This window comes from Orycteropus afer, unplaced genomic scaffold, assembly GCF_000298275.1.
Source record: "Orycteropus afer afer isolate SDZICR_OR568_19922 unplaced genomic scaffold, OryAfe1.0 scaffold00362, whole genome shotgun sequence".
Classification (NCBI taxonomy): Eukaryota; Metazoa; Chordata; class Mammalia; order Tubulidentata; family Orycteropodidae; genus Orycteropus; species Orycteropus afer.
Window position 1 is genome coordinate 2,614,065 of NW_006921949.1, and position 20,684 is coordinate 2,634,748.

A 20,684-nucleotide genomic window follows, 5' to 3' on the forward strand; every position below is an offset into this window, starting at 1 on the left:
GGGGGGTTTGAACCACCAGCCTTCTGGTTAGCAATCAAATGCCTTGCATGTGCTATTAACAATACTGTTTGATAATTTCCATACTCTGTGGGATCACCTTTATTTGGAATGAGCATGAATATGGATGTCTTCAAGTCAGTTGACCAGGTAGCTGTCTTTTAAATTACTTGGCATAAATGAATGAGTGTCTCCAGGGCTGCATATGTTTGTTGAAATATCTCAATGGGTATTCTGTCAATTCTTCAAGCATTGTTTTTCCCCAATTCTTTTAGTGCAGCTTGGACTTCTTCCTTCAATACTATTGGTTCTTGATCATATGCTACCTCCTCAAACGGTTGAATGTCAACTGATTATTTTTCGTACAGTGCCTCTTTGTATTCCTTCCATCTTCTTTGATACTTTGCTGAATATTTTGCCCATAGAATCCTTCAATATTGGAATTTGAGGCTTGAATTTTTCCTTCAGTTCTTTCAGCTTCAGAAATGCCAAGCATGTTCTTCCCTTTTAGTTTTCTAATTTCAGGTCTTCACACATTCAACTATAATACTTCACTTTGTCCCCTTGAGCTGCCCTTCGAAATCTTCTATTCAGGTCTTTTATTTCATCATTTCTTCCATTCGCTTTAGTTACTTTCCATTCAAGAGCAAGTTTCAGAGTCTCTTCTGACATTCATTTTGGTCTTTTCTTCCTTTCCTGTCTTTTTTTTTTTTTTTTTTAAACACAAGTACATAATCCTTTATTAAGCACAGGATGTTCCCAAAGGGGCAGGAATGGGTCTTTCCTGTGAAATGGAAAAGACCTCTTTCCTGTCTTTTTAATGACCTTTTACTTTCTTCATTTATGATGTTCTTGATGTTATCCCAAAACTTCTCTGGTATTTGGTCATTGGTGTTCAACGCTTTCAATCTAGAAAATAGAGCTACACATACACAGTCAGTTGATTTTTAACAAAAGGAGCAAAACAATCCAGTGGGAAAAGAAATATCCTTTTAACAAATGCTGCTGGAATAAATAGATGTCCATATGGGGAGGGGGGATATAATCCTACCTCTCACCATATCAAAACTAACTGGAGATGGATCACAGACCTAAAACTTAAAATAACCTCAGGCAATCTGAGCTTTAGAGGAAAATGAAGGATCGTATCTATGTGCCTTAAGGAATAGTCAAGGTCTCTCAGGTAACAGAATGTACTGATCATGAAAGAAAAAATTGGTAAATGAGACTTCATCAAAATAAAAAATGTGCTCACAAAGATTATCATTAAGGAAATAAATAGTAAAATCATAAACTGGAAGAAAATATTCACAAAATATATGTGACAAGACTGATATTTAAACTGTATAAAGAACATCTACAAATTAACTATACAAAGATAAGCAATCCAATTTTAAAATGACCAAAAAATTTTAACAGAAACTTCATAATAGAAGATATAAAAATGGCCAATAGACATGTGAAACAGTCCTGAACATATTAGTCACTGGTGAAATGTAAATTAAAATCACAATGAGATACCATGTAGCAATCACTTAGACTGGCTAAAATTACAAAGATGGAAAATGTCACATGTTGGCAAGGATATGGAGCAAATGGAATTCTCTTGCATAATTGGTGAGAATTTAAAATGGAACCACCACTTTGGAAAACAGCCTTGCTGTTTCTTATAAAAACTAAAAATAAACCTACTGTGGTAGTTATGTTTGTGTGTCAACTTGGCTGGGCCTGGTTGAATAGCTGGGCAGCTGGTGGTAGTTATTCCCCATGATGAGACTGGCAATCACCTCCATGGTGGGATCCATCACAAGCAGCTGAGTAGCTGCTTTGGGTATGCGGTTTGCTTCCCATATATAAGAAGCAGCTTTGGGAATGGTCTCTAGCCTATGGCATGCTTGGACCCTGCATGTAGCTGTGTCGTTGCTCAGCAGCCAGCTATGCTCTGCCGACCTTGGGATTTACAATGGACTTAAGTTAATGGCCTGCCACGTGGTTTGCTAACATCGGGACTGTGCCTTTTTACTTGTTAACATTGGGGCTTCTCAGCCTCAGCAGCCAGCGGCTGAGTGAAGAAACAACTCTAGCTCCAGTGGGCCGGGAGCAGGAGGCAGAGCTGGACCCCAAGGTTGAGAGGCTTTCACCCAGCCCCTAGAGCCTGGCACTTTGAACTTGGACTTAAAGCCTCCAAATTATAAAAATAAACTCCTGTTTGTTAAGGCCATCCCATCTGTGGTTTATTCTGGTCAGAGTGGCACTAGGTAACCAGAACACCTACCCTATTATGGTATGTATGGCTGGGCAGCTGGATGTAGTTATTCCCCATGATGAGACTGGTAATCAACTCCATGTTGCAATCTACTGGAGCAGCTGCCTTAGGGATGCAGTCTGCTTCCAGTACATAATGAAAAGTTTTGAGAAGGGTCTCAGCAGCTTTTTGGCTTGCCGGGACCCTCCATGTAGCCTAGTCTTCATTCAGCAGCCTGCCATGCCCTGCCCATCTTGGGACTTTTTCTGGACTTGAACTAGTGACCTGCCATGTTGCTTGATAATCTTGAGACTGTTGTTGTTGTTGCTGTGTGCCATCAAGTCGGACCTGACTCATAGCGACCCCTCCTTGGGTTTCTGAGGCAGTATCACAACAGAAGTAGATTGCCCAGCCTTCCTTCCAAGGAGTGGCTGGTGGGTTTGAACCGCCAGCCTTTTGGTTAGCAGTCAAGTGCATTAGGCACTACAGTACCAGAGCTCCCAATCTTGAGACTGGTCCTTTTTTTGTTGTTGTTGACCTTGGGTTTGCCAGCCTCAACCAGCAGCTGCCTGAGTTAAGAAAAGCCTCTAGCTTCAGTGGGCTGGGTGCAAGAGGCAGAGCTGAAGTCCAAGGTTGAGGGGCTTTCAGCCAGCCCTGAGTGCCTGGCACTTTGAACTCAGACTTCTGGCCTCCTAAACTGCAAGAGAGTAAATCCCTGTTTGTTAAAGCCACTCCTTTGTGGTATTTTCCTGTCAGAGCAGCACTAGAGGTAACCATAACACTTATAGTCCCAGCTGTTCCATTTACACATATTTACTCAAAAGAAGGAAATGAATATGTTCACAAAAACATTTATGCAAGACTGTTCATAGCAGCTTTATTCATAATAGCCAAAAACTGGAACCTGTGCACGTATCCATCGACAAGAAAATGGCTACGCAAACTGTGGCCTATTCAAACAACTGAATGCTACTGAGCAATAAAAAGGAATAACTACTGATACATACAATAATATAGTTGAATATGTAATATAGAATTTGCCCAAAATTAAGTTCTGGCCTTTGTACTGGGCTTCTGGGAAGTACTCTCTGGAACTTTATGCCTAATAGGACTGGCTTTGTTTGCCTGAAGATGTACTGTCATACTAGATACTCTTAACATGGGATTTAGGACAGAGGCTGGCCACATACATATACATTTGGGATATAGACTTACCATGACAAAAAGACCAACAATATGATGTAGGGTGAGGACTTCAGCTAACCTGAAGACTGAAATCAAGCATGTAGGAAATCAATCAATCAATCAATCATGCTTATATAAAACTCTGCATTTAGAATCCTCCTGGCCTTTGGCCTATGCACTTCTTTCCTTGGCTGGTTTTGATCTGTATGCTTTCCCTGAAATAAACCATAACTACATATAAAATAGCTTTCAGTGAGTTCTGTGAGTACTTCTAATGACTTATCAAATGTGAGGGTACTTTTAGGAAGCCCCAAACTTGCAACTTCAAAAATATTATGTTGAAGAAAACAAGGTCTTCCACAAGAGTACTCACTGTATGATTTCTATCACATGAAATTCTAGAACAGATAGATCTAATTTATGGTGGGGAAAAACAAAACAGTGACTGCCTCTGTGAAGGGTAGGAGGTAACTTACTGTTAAGGGGCATGAGGGAACTCTCGGGCTGATGATAATTTTCTATATGTTGACAGAGGTTTGGTTACACAGGTGCATGTATCTGTCAAAACTCAAGATTTCTACATTTTATTCCATATAAATTTTACCTCAAAAGAAAAAGAGTATAAAACAAATGGTAGTGTAGTGCCTAAGGCATTTGATTGCTAACCAGAAGCCTGGTGGTTCAAACCCACCAGCCACTCCTCAGAAGGAAGGTTGGTCAATCAACTTCTGTAGTGATAACCCCTTGGAAACCTAAGGAGGGGTCGCTATGAGTCAGGTCTGACTCAATGGCACATAACAACAACAGTTAGTGATATGCATATTAAAGGGGAAAAGTGTCTTGATGTCTGCAATATATTTTAAATACATCAAAAAATAAGTGGAAATAATGGCCGGACAGAGGCACAGAAAGATGGCATGTGATGTAACAAATATGCTAAAATATCAATGACAAAATCTAGGTATGACTATGAGTTTTCACTATAAACTTCTTCCAACTTTGAAAAGTGTTATAATAAAATGTTGGGGACAAAAAAGAAGAAAGAAAATAACATTGGACTAATTCAAGCCCTATCAGACTAACATCATTTCTTTTTTATTTTAAGATGGTTGTTGTTTTTATCAGGTGCCATTGGGTTGGTTCTGACTCACAGCGACCCTATGTACTACAGAACTAAATGCTTCCCGGTCCTGCACCATCCTCACAAGCACTGCTTGTCAATCCATTTTGAAGGTCGTCTCCTTTTTCACTGACCCTTCCCTTTACCCAGTATAATATCCTTCACCAGGGACTGCTCCCTTCTGACAACATGACCAGAGTATGAAAGACAAAGTCTGGCTATTCTTGCTTCTAAAGAACATTCTGGCTATACTTCCTCCAAGACAGATTTGTTCATTCTTCTAGCAGTCCATGGTACCTTCAATAATCTTTGCCAATAGTACAATTCAAAAGCATCAATTCTTCTGCAGTCTTCCTTATTCATTGTCCAGCTCTCATGTGCATATGAAGCTACTGAAAATACCATAGTCTTCAAAGTGACATCTTTGCTCTTAAACACTTAAAAGAGGTCCTTTGCAGCAGATTTGCCCAAAGCAATACATCATTTGATTTCTTAACTGTGTTTCAATGGGTGTTGATTGTGAATCCAAGTAAAATGAAATTACTGGCAATGTTAATTGATGACATTATAGAGTGAATATATGAAAAAGGCAGAGGAATTTTAATTAACCAAAAGCAAAATATGAATTAAATGAACAATGCTATAAATTGGTAAGGAGCTCTGGTAGCGTAGTGCCAAAAGCACTTCACTGCTAACCAGAGGGCTAGTGGTTCAAACCCACCAGGCACTCCTCGGAAGGAAGATGGGGCAATCTACTTCCGTAGTGATACTGCCTCGGAAACCCAAGGAGGGGTCGCTATGAGTTGGATCCAACTTGACGGCACATAACAACAACAACATAAATTGGTAATATGTAATTAAGTTATATACAAGTAGATTAAATGAGAGCTCTACAAGACGGTTGAGGTCAGATCAATGCCAGTATACTATATTAACTTATGGGAACTACATTTAAAATACGCAGGTGAACTAGAACAAGTTTACAGTGAAGCAGCAGGGGTGAAAGTTGTTCTGTCTGAGGTATAACTGAAGAAACATTTAACATATAGAAAATAACTCAAATGAACATAGTAGCAAACTTCAAATATATAAAGTACTATAATAAAAAAGAAAGCTCATACTTGTTCTAAAATGGTCCATAAGAATAAAAATAAAGCCAACTAATACAAGCTATAGGAAAACAAATTCAGTGTCAATACAAGACAGACATTTCTAACAGTCAGATACAGCTAAAAATGAAGAGAGGGAGGCTATCTCATATTCTAAATATGATGAAATGTGACAATGGTGAGTAATTCACTGAAAAATTAGACAAAATTAATTTGATCTGTTTCAAATTTAAGGACTTACTATAAAAGGTAATTCTCATTAGCACTGTCACAAAAAGTTTCAGATTGATTAAAATAGTCCAATCATTCAACAAAATAGATTTGAGATGATAAAATTTAAATGTTAAGAAAATAGAAGTTATTTATCAAGTTCATAAATGAAGAGAGCTTTAAGCTGAAAAGCAATGGAAGAAAATTTAAAGGAAAAGATAAACTTCACTATAGAAATATTTTATATTTTTGCATATTAAAAGTATTAAAAGGCAAAAAATAATATGTGCAATTACAACAAAAGAATTATGTATCTAAAATACAGATCTGCTGTCCACTAGAGTAGGACTAGCCATATGTGGCTATTTAAATTTAAATCATTAAGTTAATTACTTTAAACTGGTTTTAAATCATTTAAAACTTCAGTTCCTCATTTTCAGTAGCCACATTTCAAACTCTCTATAGCCAATGTGGACAACACAGATACAGAACATTTCCATCATTGCAAAAATTTCTGTTGAATAATAATGGCATAGATTAGATGCATACTCTATTTTGAAAAACATAAGAATAATTTAAATAAAGAAAGATTAGTGGGCATGTAGCAGTTAACATACTTAAATGGAGTAATTTAATGCAAGGAATTAATTACACAGGTGAAAGAACTGCGATGCCAAACAGAGTGTTGTACAATAATCCAGAGACAGAAAGCCATTACTGCACCTGAGGCCAGAGAAAAGGCAGAGTCCAAAAACCCAGTATCTGCTACTGTAAAGATTTAGGTTTCTCAGAAAGCCAAAGGGGGTCTCTATGAGTCGGAATTGACTCAGTGGCAGTGAGTTTTGTTTTTTTTTTTTCAAAGCTGGGAACATAGCAGGTCTCTCCAGTGGAAGTGGGAGATGGAGGTAAAGACCAGACTTAGCCTCTGCCAGATACATGGCCTGAGGTAAAAAAGGGGAAGAAATACCTTGAGTTCTCCCTTCCTTCTTCCCTCTAATCTCTTGCCACTACCTTCACAGCTGAACTCAGAAGCCAAGTGAAAAAGGAGCCTGGGAAATGCAGCCCCACTGTTATAAAAAGCTCAGCACGAAAAGAAACAGAAATAAATCCTAGGCCAGGCAGGCTAAGCCCTGCAATACTTACAAAACAATAATTTACAAATAGCCAACATTTGAAAAATATCCACACTCTCCAATAATTAAATAAATATAAGTCAGAACAATTGATATGAAAATAACAGTATTATAAGTAAATAGTAATTTGAATACCTGATGCTGAGAAGGGTATGATAGATATATTCATACACGCCTCGGGGAGTGAATTAATTTTCTTAGTATTTTCAAAGCAGTTGGAACTTTGCAATCTGCATGACTAATTCTTTTCATTCTGTACCATTAGCCCTACTAAGTACATTTCCAAGGAAATATCCAAAATCTAGAAAGTGTGAATTCCAGAAAAAAATTTAGAAACAAAGACGTTCACTACAGCTTTATACTACTGGGGGATTAAGGGAAAGAACTTCAATGTCCATCAGTAAGACAACAGTTAAGCAAATTAAAGCATGTCTATCCAATCGTTCAAAAATAACAGAGTTCATATTTGGTAGGTATAATGTGCTATAGTAGATAAGGCACTTGACTGTTAACCAGAACGTCAATGGTTCAAACCCACCAGCTGCTCTGCAGAAGGAAGACTGGGGATCTACTTCTGTAAAGATGGGGGTCACTATGAGTCAGAAACAACTCAATGTCAGTGAGTTCGGTTTTTTCGGGGGGGTTTTAATGGTAAGTGATGGAAATTAAAAAAAAAAGAATAGTAAAATAATTTATAGCCATTAAAATAACTTTGATAAAGGATTTAAGTGAAATAATGAAGTGTTTATGATATGCTTAGTGAATAAAGCTGAGCCTAAAATTGATTTCATTTACATGGGACAAAATATACCAAAAGGTTAATAATAGTTGCCTCTAAGGGGTAAGTTTATGAGTTTTTTTAAATTTTTATTTTTATTGTGATTTTGGTGAAAGTTTACAGAGCAAATTCATTTTCCATACAGTAGTTCATACACATTTTGTTTCATGACATTGACTGCCAATTCCCCACACTGTAACAGCTCTCTTCCCACTCTCTCCCTGTAGTTACCTCTTCTCTGTATCCTTCCTTCCTATGCATTTCTACCACACCTGACCTACCTCCTTGTGCAAATACTGCCCTTCTGTTCTCCCATGATTGATCTTCGAAGGAAAGTATTTTCCCGTGTAAATATTCTTAGGAGTTTATTTTTCCCTCCTTCTTTATACTTCTCCGAACTTTCAGAATTTTCTAAATAAATACATTTTACAGTTCAGCTCTCCTTCAGAGCTATTGATCCAAATATTTAAGAACAATAAACTTACTACAACAGTACCAGTTTACCTGTTGCAATAATAAACTGCATTATTTGGATCCAATTCTAGTGCCTGGGTATAGCAATCCACTGCAGCAGCATAATTTTCTTCTTTCATGTGATTATTGCCTGAAATAATCAATATATACAGTAAATACAAAATACAGAGAAAATATACTTAAAGTCTGACAGATAAATTTTTAATCATAGAAAATACAATAACACAAAGAGCAGGCATACGATTTTTCAGTCATAATGGAGATAAATTTTATATTGTACTATACAGTTGATCTTCCTTAGTCTTCAGTGTGCATTCATCAATAATGCAGTCTTAAAAATTAATGTTTGTATGCCTTATAAGATCCAGGCCTCATAAAGAGAATAAATACAACAATTATGACTATCGCAAGGCAAAATCCAATTTCTTCTCACCTTTTCTTCATCTCTCTCCTCCTTTTTCAGTTTCCCCACCCTCCTCCTAGACGCAACACCCCTCTCAATCACCATCTCAGTCTGGGTATGGTCTTCAACCCCAATCCTTCCTTGTCGTAACGTACACCTGCTGAATAACCAGGCTCTCAGGACTCCACTGGGGTTAGGCTGGTAAACTGATACTGCTAATTAGCAGATAATATTTGTATATTTTTTCCCTTCCAGAGATGGATTCTTTTAAAAGGGAGTTTTTGAAGATTAATGTCCAGAAAGACAGAATTTCAGAAACCATAGGTAGCCCATGTTCAAAGGTACCACTGAGTCAATCCCAACTCCTAGTGACCTTATAGGACAGAGCAGAACTGTCACATAGGGTTTCCCAGCCTGAAATCTTTACAGGAGCAGATCATCAGCTCTTTACCTGTCAGAGCAGCTGGTGAGTTGGATACCAACCTTTCCATTCATAAGTGACTGCTTAACCATTGCACCACCAGGGCTTTTTAACTAGCCCAGAGAGTACTGATTTTCAGTAAGGGAATCAGCAACTATATCTGCTAATTACTTAGCTAGGTTAACAGCTGGTCAGCAAATAAAGGATTTCCTGAAGCTATCATTTGTATTACATTAAAACATTCTGCATATTTATAAGAACGAATGTTCAAAATTGAAACTTTCACAACAATAAATTAGGATTAGAAGGAAGGATTTACATCACAAAATGAGTATGATGAGTCCTCCCAGCTTTCTCAAAACCAACCTCTCCTATTTGCCTTGTAGATTAATAGATCATTAGCTAATAAAGGGGTGAAGGGGATGTAAGTCCACGGGGAACAACAACAGATGAAAGAAAAGGAACATAGATAAAAGCATCTAGAATTGTACAAAAAACTCAAGTCACTGCCGTCAAGTCGGACTCAACTCATAGTGACCCCTCCTTGGGTTTCCGAGGCAGTATCACTACCGAAGTACATTGCCCCATCTTCCTTCCGAGGAGTGGCTGGTGGGCTTGAACCACCAGTCTTTTGGTTAGCAGTCAAATGCCTTAAGCACTACACTACAGAGCTCCTGGTGTTGTTGTTATTGTTGTCATTTGCCATCGAGTCGGCCCCGACTCATAGCGACCCCTCCTTGGGTTTCCGAGGCAGTATCACTACAGAAGTAGGAATGCCCAACCTTCCTTCCGAGGAGTGGCTGGTGGGTTTGAACCGCCAGCCTTCTGGTTAGCAGTCAAGTGCCCTAGGCACTATGCTACCAGACCTCCTACCAGAGCTCCTAGAATTGTACAAATTTACTACAAATTAGGAATCACAAATAAATATAAAGAATGACTGCTAATGAACATAGGATTTCTTTTGGGGTGATGAAATTGTTCTACAATAAGTTAAATAAAAATAATTTGGATTCCCTCTCACCACCCCACCACTCCACCACCCCCTCAAAAAAGAAGCCTCTAAGGAAGCTGAGAGTCACTGTGAGTAGGGGTTGACTCAATGGCAGTGAATTTGGTTTGGTTTTGGAAGAAAGCTGGGAGGATAACATCATTTGTATGATTAAGCAAAGAAGTTAATTATATTAGCCCAGGTAGTGAAACAGATTTGCTTCTTCCATGTAATAGATTTTAATTTGAGTGTTTATTGGGGTTTTTTTGTCATTAGGTATTTTAGTCTTGGAATGGCATTTATCATTATTATTAAAAATACATGATATATATTTTACTGTAAACTATCTCAATATATATGTATAAACACATACACATACTACATACACACATACTACAATGCATGTATACATCTACAGATATTACATATACACAAACTATAAGTTAATGATAAAATTTCAAGTCACAAAATATGCAATACATAAAAATTCAGGATACAAATAAAAGTTGTGAAGAAAGGACGTAAGTATAACAGCTAAGCATGAATATAGCCCTTTCTAATTACATGGTGCTTCCTATCAAACTGTTTCCTTTAATTCCCATGTCATCTCTATGAGAACCCTATATTTCTGTGACCTGTCAGCAGGTGTGCAGGGAGGGTAACCAGCACTGGGCAATCTCTAAATTGTGCTCCCTTCCCAATTCAAAGCCCAGGGGCAATCTCTAAATTGCGCCATCCTCATCCCCCTATTTCAAGATGAGCAGACATTAATAGTAAGTAGCCTTCCCTGTTCCTGTCTGGCTGCCTCAGTCAGGCATCTTCCATATTTGTGGCACCTCAGAATTTCATTCCATGCCTTGTCTGGAACCTCTTAGGATATGCACCCAGCTGCTAATGTCCCTTTCTGTCCTCGATTTGCTACTAGCTTCTGGGTACCTACCATGCTTGAGGAAGGACTTTGGCCCTATCGGGTTAACAAAAACTGCTCAGTGGCATCCCTCCTTCAAGTTGTGCCCAGGGCACATGCCATACCTTCCACACCTTAGGTACAGCTCTTCCTGCCAGGTAATGATACCAATGAACTCTACTTTATTTCTTCTGATCTTATTGTAGTGCTTCAGAAGCAAAGCACACCAAAATAATTTAAAGCAATCTTCCAGAAAGGTATTCAGGCCACAAGCCTTGCTTACACAGTCAGGTAAGTACTCAGGCATACCCTGTTTTATTGTACTTCATTTCTTTTTTTAATTGTGCTCCACAGATACTGCATTTTTTACAAATTGAAGGTTTGTGGCAACCCTGGATCAAGCAAGTCCATTGGCGCCATTTTTCCAACAGCATGAGCTCACATTGTGTCCCTGTGTCACATTCTGGTAATTCTTGCAGTACTTCAAATTTTCTCATAATGGTATTGCACATGTAGTACAATACAGCATAATGTAAACATAACTTTTATATGCACTGGGAAGACAAAAACTTCACGTGACTCACTTTATTGTGATATTCACTTTATTGTGGTGGTAGGGAACCAAACTTGCAACATCTCTGAGGTATGCATGTGCAACATGCAGCCTGGGATAACCCTATGCTTGACAATATGCCATGGCCATTTTTTTTTTTTTGCACACAAATAGCAAAACCTGTATAAAATGACAATCTTAGATGTAATATGTCTTACATGTGACAAGTCTTACTAAAAACTAAAGACTAACAGTTTTTGGTTAAAGGCAAAGGCAGTAATTCAGTCTACCTGTATTACAATCACAGTAAGAGTTTCAGCTTGTCCCTCTAACTTGTCTTACACTAATTATTGTCAAAGCAAACTCTTTAAGGAATGCAATCTTCCGATGTTTTTAATTCAGAGGGAATAAGCATGATAGACAAAAACAGTATCTTAATTTGCCATTTATTCATCATTATTACTAGAGCTAAACCAAGAAAGCTGTAGAAGGAAAATGATAGAGAATAATACTATATCACAGAAGAATTTCACATACCACAAAAATCTGGCAGGAAAAAAAATAATTTCAGTTAGAAACAAATGAAAAATTCATTTGTATCTGTATAATTTAAAGCCAAATTTATTTTGGGAGGGAATAGTATAACTCAACTGACACTGAGGATCTGGTTATTGCTTTATTTTGCATGTAATTTAAGTCATAATATTCTAAGCTTTTAACTCACCGTACTGAAACCAAAAACTAAATCTATTGCCATCAAGTCAGTTTCAACTCAGAGTGACTCTGTAGGGCAGAGGAGAACTGCCTCATAGGGTTTCTAAAGCTATAATCATTAGGGGAGCAGACTGCTACATTTTTCTCTGATAGAGCAGCTGCTAGGTTCAAACTGCTGACCTTTCTGTTAGCAGCCAAGCATTTAGTAACTGTGTCACCATGTCTGAAAGGAAATAAAAAAACTGAAAAGTAAAACCAGTTTATTGGAAACACAGTGCTTTCTAATGTAATCTGAAGAAGATAAGCATACCATAATGAAAAGATAGCTACACAAAGATATTGAATACAGTGTTACTTTGGATTATAAAATTATTATGTCTGAGTAAGTAAATCATGGTTTAACAATACCATGGAATACTACAGTCATTAAAAATGATAATATAGTTGTATGATTAATGACCCAAAGAGATGACCAGCCCATGGAAAACGTATTCTTTTCCCTATCTACCTTTTTTAGACACCAAAAACCAAACCCACTGTCATTGAGTTGATTCTGACTCATGTTGTTGTGAGGTGCCGTTGAGTTGTCTCTGACTCACAGTGACCTCATGTACAGCAGAACGAAACACTGCCTGGTCTTAGGCCAGCCCCACAATCTTTGCTATACCTGAGCCCATCGTTGCAGCCACTGTGTCAATCTATCTTGTTGAGGGCCTTCCCCTTTTTCATTGTCCCTCCACTTTACCAAGCATGATACCCTTCTCCAGGGAATGGTCCCCCCTTCTGACAACATGACCAAAGTAGGTGAGATGAAGTCTGGCTGTTCTTGCATCCAAGGAGCATTCCAGTTGCACTTCTTCCAGCATAGATTTGTTAGTTCTTTTAGCAGTCCATGGTACTTTTAGCATTCTTCGCCAACACCACCACTCAAAAGCATCAACTCTTCTTCAGTCTTCCTTTTTCATTGTCCAGTTCTCACATGCATATTAGGTGAATGAAAACACCACGGCCTGTGTCAGGCGCACCTTAGTCTTAAAGGAAATATCTTTGCTCTTCAGCACTTGAAAGAGGTCCTCTGCAGCAGATTTGCCCAAGGCTATATGACGTCTGATGTCTTGACTGCTGCTTCCACTGGTGTTGATTGTAGAATCAAGTCATACAAAGTCTGACAACTTCAATCTTTTCTCTACCCATCGTGATGCTGCTTATTGGTCCTGTTGTGAGGATTTTTGTCTTCTTTATATTGAGGTGTAATCCACATTGCAGACTGTAGTCTTCAATCTTCATCAGTAAGTATTCCAAGTCATCCTCACTTTCAGCAAGCAAAGTTGTGTCATCTGCATAGCACAGGTTGTCAATGAGTCTTCCTCCAATCTTGAGGCCATGTTCTTCTTCATGTTGTTGTTGTTATGTGCCGTCGAGTCGGCCCCGCTCATAGCAACCCCTCCTTGGGTTTCCGAGGCAGTATCACTACGGAAGTAGGATTGCCCAACCTTCCTTCCGAGGAGTGGCTGGTAGGTTTGAACCGCCAGCCGTCTGGTTAGCAGGCAGGTGTCTTAGCCACTATGCTACCAGAGCATACAAATTGAATAAATATGGTGAAACGATACACCCTGACACACTCCCTTCTTGATTTTAAACCACACAGTGTACCCTTGTTCTGTTCAAACAAAAGCCTCCTGGTCTATTTACAAGTTCCTCATGAGCACAACTAAGTGTTCTGGAATTCCCATTCTTCTCAATGTTATCCATAATTTGTTATGATGCACATAGTAAAATGCCTTTACATAGTCAATAAAATACAGGTAAACATCTTTCCAGTATTCTTTGTTTTCAGCCAAGATCTATCTGACATCAGCAATGATATCTCTCGTTCTACATCCTCCTCTGAATCCAGCTTGCATTTCCTGAAGTTCTCTATCAATATACTGTTGTAACCGTTTTTGAATTATCTTCAGTAAGATTTTACTTGCATGTGATATTAATGATATTGTTCGATAATTACCACATTCTGTGGGATCACCTTTCTTTGGAATGGGTACACATATGGATCTCTTCCAGTCAGTTGCCAGGAAGCTTTCGTCCAAATCTCTTGGCATAATCCAGTTAGTGCCTTCAGTGGGGGATCCGTTTGTTGAAACATCTCAATGGGTATCCCTTCAATTCCTGGAGCCTGTTTTTCATCACTTCCATCAGTGCAGCTTTGACTTCTTCCTTCAATACCATTAGTTCTTGATCATATGCTACCTCCTAAAATGGATGAACACTGACCAATTCTTTTTGGTACAGTGACTCTGTGTATTCCTTCCATCTTCTTTTGATGTTTCCTGCATCATTCAATATATTGCCCATAGAATCTTTCAGTATTGCAACTTGAGGCTTAAATTTTTTCTTCAGTTCTTTCAGCTTGAGAAATGCCAAGCGTGTTCTTTCCTTTTGGCTTTCCAACTCCATGTCTTTGCACATTTCATGATAACAATTCACTTTGTCTTCTTGAGCTGTTCTTTGAAATCTTCTGTTTAACTCTTTTATCTTGTCATTTCTTCCATTTGCTTTTGCTACTCTCCATTCAAGGCCAAGTTTCAGAGTCTCTTCTGACATCATTTTCTTTTCTTCCTTCCCTGTCTTTTAAATGACCTTTTGCTTTCTTCATGGATGATGCTCTTGATGTCACCCCACAATTCCTCTGGTTTTCGGTCATTGGTGTTCAATGCATCAAATCTATTTTTTAGATGGTCTCTAAATTCAGGAAGGATATATTCAAGGTCATATTTTGGCTCTTGTGGACTTGTTTTAATTGTCTTCAACTTCAGTTTGAACTTGCATATGAGTAGTTGATGGCCTGTTCCACAATCAGCTCCTGGCCTTGTTTTGGCTGAAGATATCGAGCTTCTCCATCACCTCTTGCCACAGATGTAGTCAATCTGATTCCTGTGTAATCAATATGGCAAAGTCCACATGTACATCCACCATTTGTGTTGCTGAAAAAAAGTATTTGCAATGAATAAGTCATTGGTCTTGCAAAATTCTATCATGCAATCTCCAGTGTTATTTGTATCTCCAAGGCCAAATTTTCCAACTACCAGTGATTCTTCTTTGTTTCCAACTTTTGCATTCCAATCACTAGTGATAATCAGCACATCTTCATTACGTGTTTCATCAATTTCAGACTGCACAAGTTGGTAAAAATCTTCTATTTCTTCATCTTTGGCTTTGGTGGTTAGTGCATAAATTTGAATAACAGTAGTAGTAACTGGCTTCCCTTGCAGGCATATTATTCTATTACTGACAGCATTGTACTTCAGGACAGATCTTGAAAGATTCTTTGCGACAATGAATGCTACACCATTCCTCTTCAATTTGTATATTATTGCCAGCATAGTAGAACATATGGCTGTCTGATTCAAAATGGCCAAAACTGGTCCCTTTCAGCTCACGAATGCCTAGGATATCAATATTTATGCATTCCATTTCATTTTTGACAACTTCTAATTTTCCTAGATTCATACTTCATACATTCCATGTTCCAATTATCAATGGACGTTTGCAGCTGTTCATACTGAGTTGTGCCACTTCAGCAAACGGAGATCCCAAAAGCTCTATTTTATCCACATCATTAAGGTAGGCTCTACTCAGATGAGGCAGCTCTTTCCCAGTCGTCATATTCTGAATGCCTTCTGACCTGAGGGGCTCATCTTCTGGCAATGTATTGGACAGTGTTTCACAGCTATTCATAAAATTTTCCAGTAATATATCAGACAGTGTTTCACTACTATTCATAAGGTTTTCCCAGGTCAATTCTTTGAGAAGTAGATGGCCTCTTCCTTCTTCTGAGTCTGTCTCAGTCTGGAAGCTCCACCGAAACTGGTCCACCATGGGCTCCCCTGCTGGCACAGCCTCCAATCTCACAGCAACAAACAAGCCATCACAGTATGACAAACCGACAGACAATTTCATCTCCCTTAGCTATTCCAACTGCTATGCTCACTTCCTGAGCTTCCCCCTACCTGTTCCTGCTGGCCCTGTCTGCCACTGCTTCCTGCCGCCTGGGGGCTCTCCCTGCCTTACGTGTTCCAGCTACAGGCCCTGTCTGCTTTCTGACTCATAGAGAAAAAAACCAAATCACTCCCATGGAGTCAGATCCGACTCATAGCAACCCCTCTTTGGGTTTCTGAGGCAGTATCACTAAGGAAGTAGATTGCCCAAACTTCCCTCTGAGGAGTGGCTAAGCAATCCTATAAAACAAAGCAGAACTGCCCCATAGGGTTTCCAAGGCTATAAATCTTTCTTCCTTGGAGGAGCTGGTAGGTCTGAACTGCTGACCTTTTGCTTAGCAGCCGAATGCCTTAACCACTGCACCCTCAGAGCTCTTTTTAGGTACCAAGTCACTTAAAAATGAAAACAAAATCTCAACCACCTTCTTGAGGGTATGAATGAACAAAAAGGCCAGTATATGGTTCTAAATATAATTTGTGAACATAGCATATTCCATAACAACTCTCTGCCTATAGGAAGGGGAATTTATCGGTTCTGATTCACAGCTAAAAATAAGGGCTCTGCTTTACAGATTCTTAGTACAAATCTTTTGACCCGACTTGGCTCTTCTCTATAGCTTAATATAACAGACATTTTGAGAAAAATTGAATATAGAGTCTCAAGAGTGAATTATTTGTTAAAACCAAGAATGCTTCAATAGCCACCTGTTTGAAATACAATATTGTAGGGTAATCAAATGTACTAATAAACACTTAAGTGGCCTATGCATACATTAACAAATTTCAAACAATTCAAAATTACTAAATATACTAAAATTAAAATAATACTGAAAATTATTTTCCATCTTTGATTAACCACAAAAGATTTGGCATCATACCATATAAGTGGCAAATAAAATTACTATTGGCTCTTAGGTTATTCATTTTGCAAGTTTTACTTACAACAGATCTGATTCTCTTAACGCAAGCCATCCCTGTACTGCCCACAAGCCATTCTCTATTTCCAGGTTTCTTATCCATCATACTTATTTTTGTTTTAAAAGTGCCATACAGACTTATGATAATCTAAATTCTAATCTTGGCAATGAAAACCAGAATTACATTGACTGATTGACAGAGTAACTTTTTTCAAAATTTCAAAAAGCTTTACTAAAACAGTAATCATGAAATATTCACCTTCATCTTTCAATTGGTCAGCTTTTCCCACATCTTCAGGCACTAAGTTGGAGAGGGGCAGAATGTCATTCTGAAATTAAATAAAAATCAATATATTGCCATTTACTTACAAAAAGAGTCATCTCATAAAACTATAAATAAAATAATACTGAATTATCCACATTACAGTAAACCATTTGTAATTCCATTCCTGAAACCTAACACCTAAATACTAGTGTTAGCAAGAAATAGGGGAAAGATCCTCATATACTAGAAATATGAATATGTAGATCCTTTCTGGAAGAGAATGGGCAACTGTGAATCAAATATTTTTTTAATTGCATTCTCTATACCTACCAACCCATTTTAAGAAAAAAAAACTAAAATCAGTATACAAAGATTAAAGTTTGCACATAAGATTGTTTATATTAGTGAAAAAATATAAAACAAAATGTTTAATATCCTATCCAAGCAATACCCTATTAAGTATAAATCACAGGTTACCCGCCCAATTAAAAAAAATTTATAATATGATTCTGTTATTTTAAAATGTACACACAGACACATACACACAGGTTAAAAAACAAACACTAGAAAGGCGTACACCAAAAAGTTAACAAGAATAATGTTTGGAAATGAATATATCAGTTTCTTCTTTATATCTTTTCCTCTGTCCAAAATTTTTAAACCAATGAGCATATATTATTTTCACCATAAGCAAAAAAATATAAGGTTCCTGTTTCTTAGAACCTACTATCACCTCAAACCTCTTTTGCATTATTAAGGTTCAAACCAAAGGTGCTTATGAAAACTAAATTGAAAGTTTAAAAATATCTTCAGTGGTTCAAGTAACATGATGTATTTTTTTCATTTTTGAAAAATCTTTTAATTGCATTGCTTTTAAACTTGTGTCTGATGTTCATAAATAAGCTACAATTTTCAAGGAAGCATAATTTTGCAACCACCATGCCTACATACTGTATTTAAAATATATCCACCATGTCCCATGTCTTGAGTAAAGTTTCAATAAAACTAATGATCTAACATTGGAAATATTCTTTTCTTATTCTATACAAATAATCACAAGCACAAAATCTCTGATAAAGCATATGAGTCTTGTCTTCATTTTTAAAGTTTTTCTCTAATCAGTTTTTTTTTTTTTTTTTTTTTGCACATAAACTAATAGAATAGATAAGTACAGAAACAAATAAACCTTTATAACAAAAGAAGAGATCACCAGGTCAAAAATGTCATAGTCACTCAGGGGTGCTTTTTTTTTTTTTTTTTTTAATTTCACACCCCAATTACCATCTGTGACCATAACAAACTCTCCTCCCTTCCTCTTCCTGTGACTACCCCTCCCCATGCCGTTCTTAACTATGCATCGTGTCTGCCCAGCTTTCCCTCTATATGAATGCTGCCCCTCTGGTATCTCATGGCTACTTGATCCAAGGCATGCATCTCCTTAGAGCAGGTAGGTGCATCAACCTGGAGTAGGTGTTCTATATGTAGGTCTTCTCACTGTTGGGCTGAGAGCTAATCCATGGGAGTAAGCCCATTTCTAGGCAGTAACTTGGGGCCATAGTCTTGGGGTTCCTTTGCTTAGTCAAGACCTAAATTTGCTTCACATTGCAACTTAATTATTTCCTCAAAACCTTCCCTGACTCCTCAGTCTAGATGATTGTGGTAGCCATGTTTGTATGTCAACTTGGCTGGGCCTGGTTGAGTGACTGGGTAGCTGGTGGTAGTTATTCCCCATGATGAGATGGGCGATCAACTCCATGGTAGGATCTACCACAAGCAGCTGAGTAACTGCCTTTGGGATGTGGTCTGCTTCCTGTATATAAGCAGCAGCTTTGAGAATGATCTCGAGTTTATAGAATGTTTGGACCCTGCATGTAGCCGTGTCATTGTTCAGCAGCCTGCCATGCTCTGCTGACCTTGGGACTTACGATGGACTTAAATTAATGGCCTGCCATGTGGTTTGGTAACATTGGAACTGTGCCTTTTTCTTTGTCAACCTTGGGCTTGGCATCCTCAGCAATCAGCAGCTGCCTGAGTGAAGAAAAGCCTCTAGCTTCAGTGGGCCAGGAACTGGAGGCAGAGCTGAAGCCCAAGGCTGAGGGGCTTTCACCCAGCCCCCAGAGCCTGGTACTTTGAACTTGGACTTAATGACTTCAAATTGTAAGACTAAACTCCTGTTTGTTAAGGCCATCCCCCAATGTGGTATATATTCTTGTCAGAGCAGCACTAGGTAACCAGAACACTATCCAACCAGTAATTCTGGTCATTTTTGTATTTTTGAATTTTCTTCCACATTTTTCCTCCCACTCTATCCAGAATCTCCAGTTTTGATCCCTTTCTGAGTGGTTGGCATTGGTAGCCAGGCACCATCTAGTTCTTGTGGTCCATCTTATCCTTGGACTAATTGTTTCCAGATGCTTTTGATTTTCTTCACTCTTCAATTGAGATGAAAAGAGACCAATAGTTGCATCTTACATGGCCACTCAAAAGCTTTTAAGACCCAGTTGCTACCCACCAAAGTAGGTTGTAGAACAAGATTTTTAGGTACTGTGTTGGACCAATTGAGCATGATGCTCCCCAAGACTTTGATCCTGAGTTGGCAGGTCCAATGATTCTCTCTTTCAAGGTGTGGTTGTCTCTGAGAGGTTACTACAACTCTGTCTTCTGTTGCTTCTGTAATGTGTGTAGCTAATTTTGTAGCACAAGTGCATATGTAAGACTGCCAAATCTACCCTTGGTCTAGGATATATTCCTGTTCACTGACCCCCACCTGATCTTCTCACCTGTCTATGCATTTATCCGTAGCCTGGTGTTTGGTGTTAGTACTAATGCAGCATTGTGTATATACTAGTATTTGCCTCTGTTGACTATATCTCATGTGCACATTTCAATGTCCTTCCTTTCCCAATGTCTTCATACTGATCACAGACTCTTTCTATACCATCCCTCCCCTCACCCAAATCAACATGTGACCCCCAACCAGTTTGAAATTTTCCCTCCCCTTCCCACCCATTCTCAGTAACCTGGAAAGTGAGTTTTCTTCCCTAAGTATACCCTTCCCTGACTTTTTATAATGGGCTCATACAATATCTGTCCTTCTGCAATTGACTTATTTCACTCAGCATAATGTCCTCCAAATTCATCCACATTGTGAGATGATTCATGTATTCTTCATTATTCTTTAATGTTGCATAGTATTCCATTATGTGTATGTACCACAGTTTGGTTATCCATTCCTCTGTTGATGGGTATTTAGGTTGTTCCATCTCTTTG

The 20,684-nt window shown here is 38.3% G+C and overlaps 1 protein-coding gene across 1 annotated transcript in view; it reads right to left on the reverse strand.

Annotated features, from left to right (window-relative positions):
• The window catches only part of SGTB (small glutamine rich tetratricopeptide repeat co-chaperone beta), an 88,232-nt gene that overhangs the window by 46,888 nt on the left and 20,660 nt on the right, over positions 1-20,684 (reverse strand). Inside the window, exons 3-4 of the mRNA XM_007952863.2 lie at positions 17,409-17,478; positions 8,282-8,381 (exon numbers count right to left, since the gene is read on the reverse strand). Of these exons, the coding sequence (XP_007951054.1) occupies positions 8,282-8,381; positions 17,409-17,478 (170 nt within the window). The remainder of the gene's footprint in view (positions 1-8,281; positions 8,382-17,408; positions 17,479-20,684) is intronic.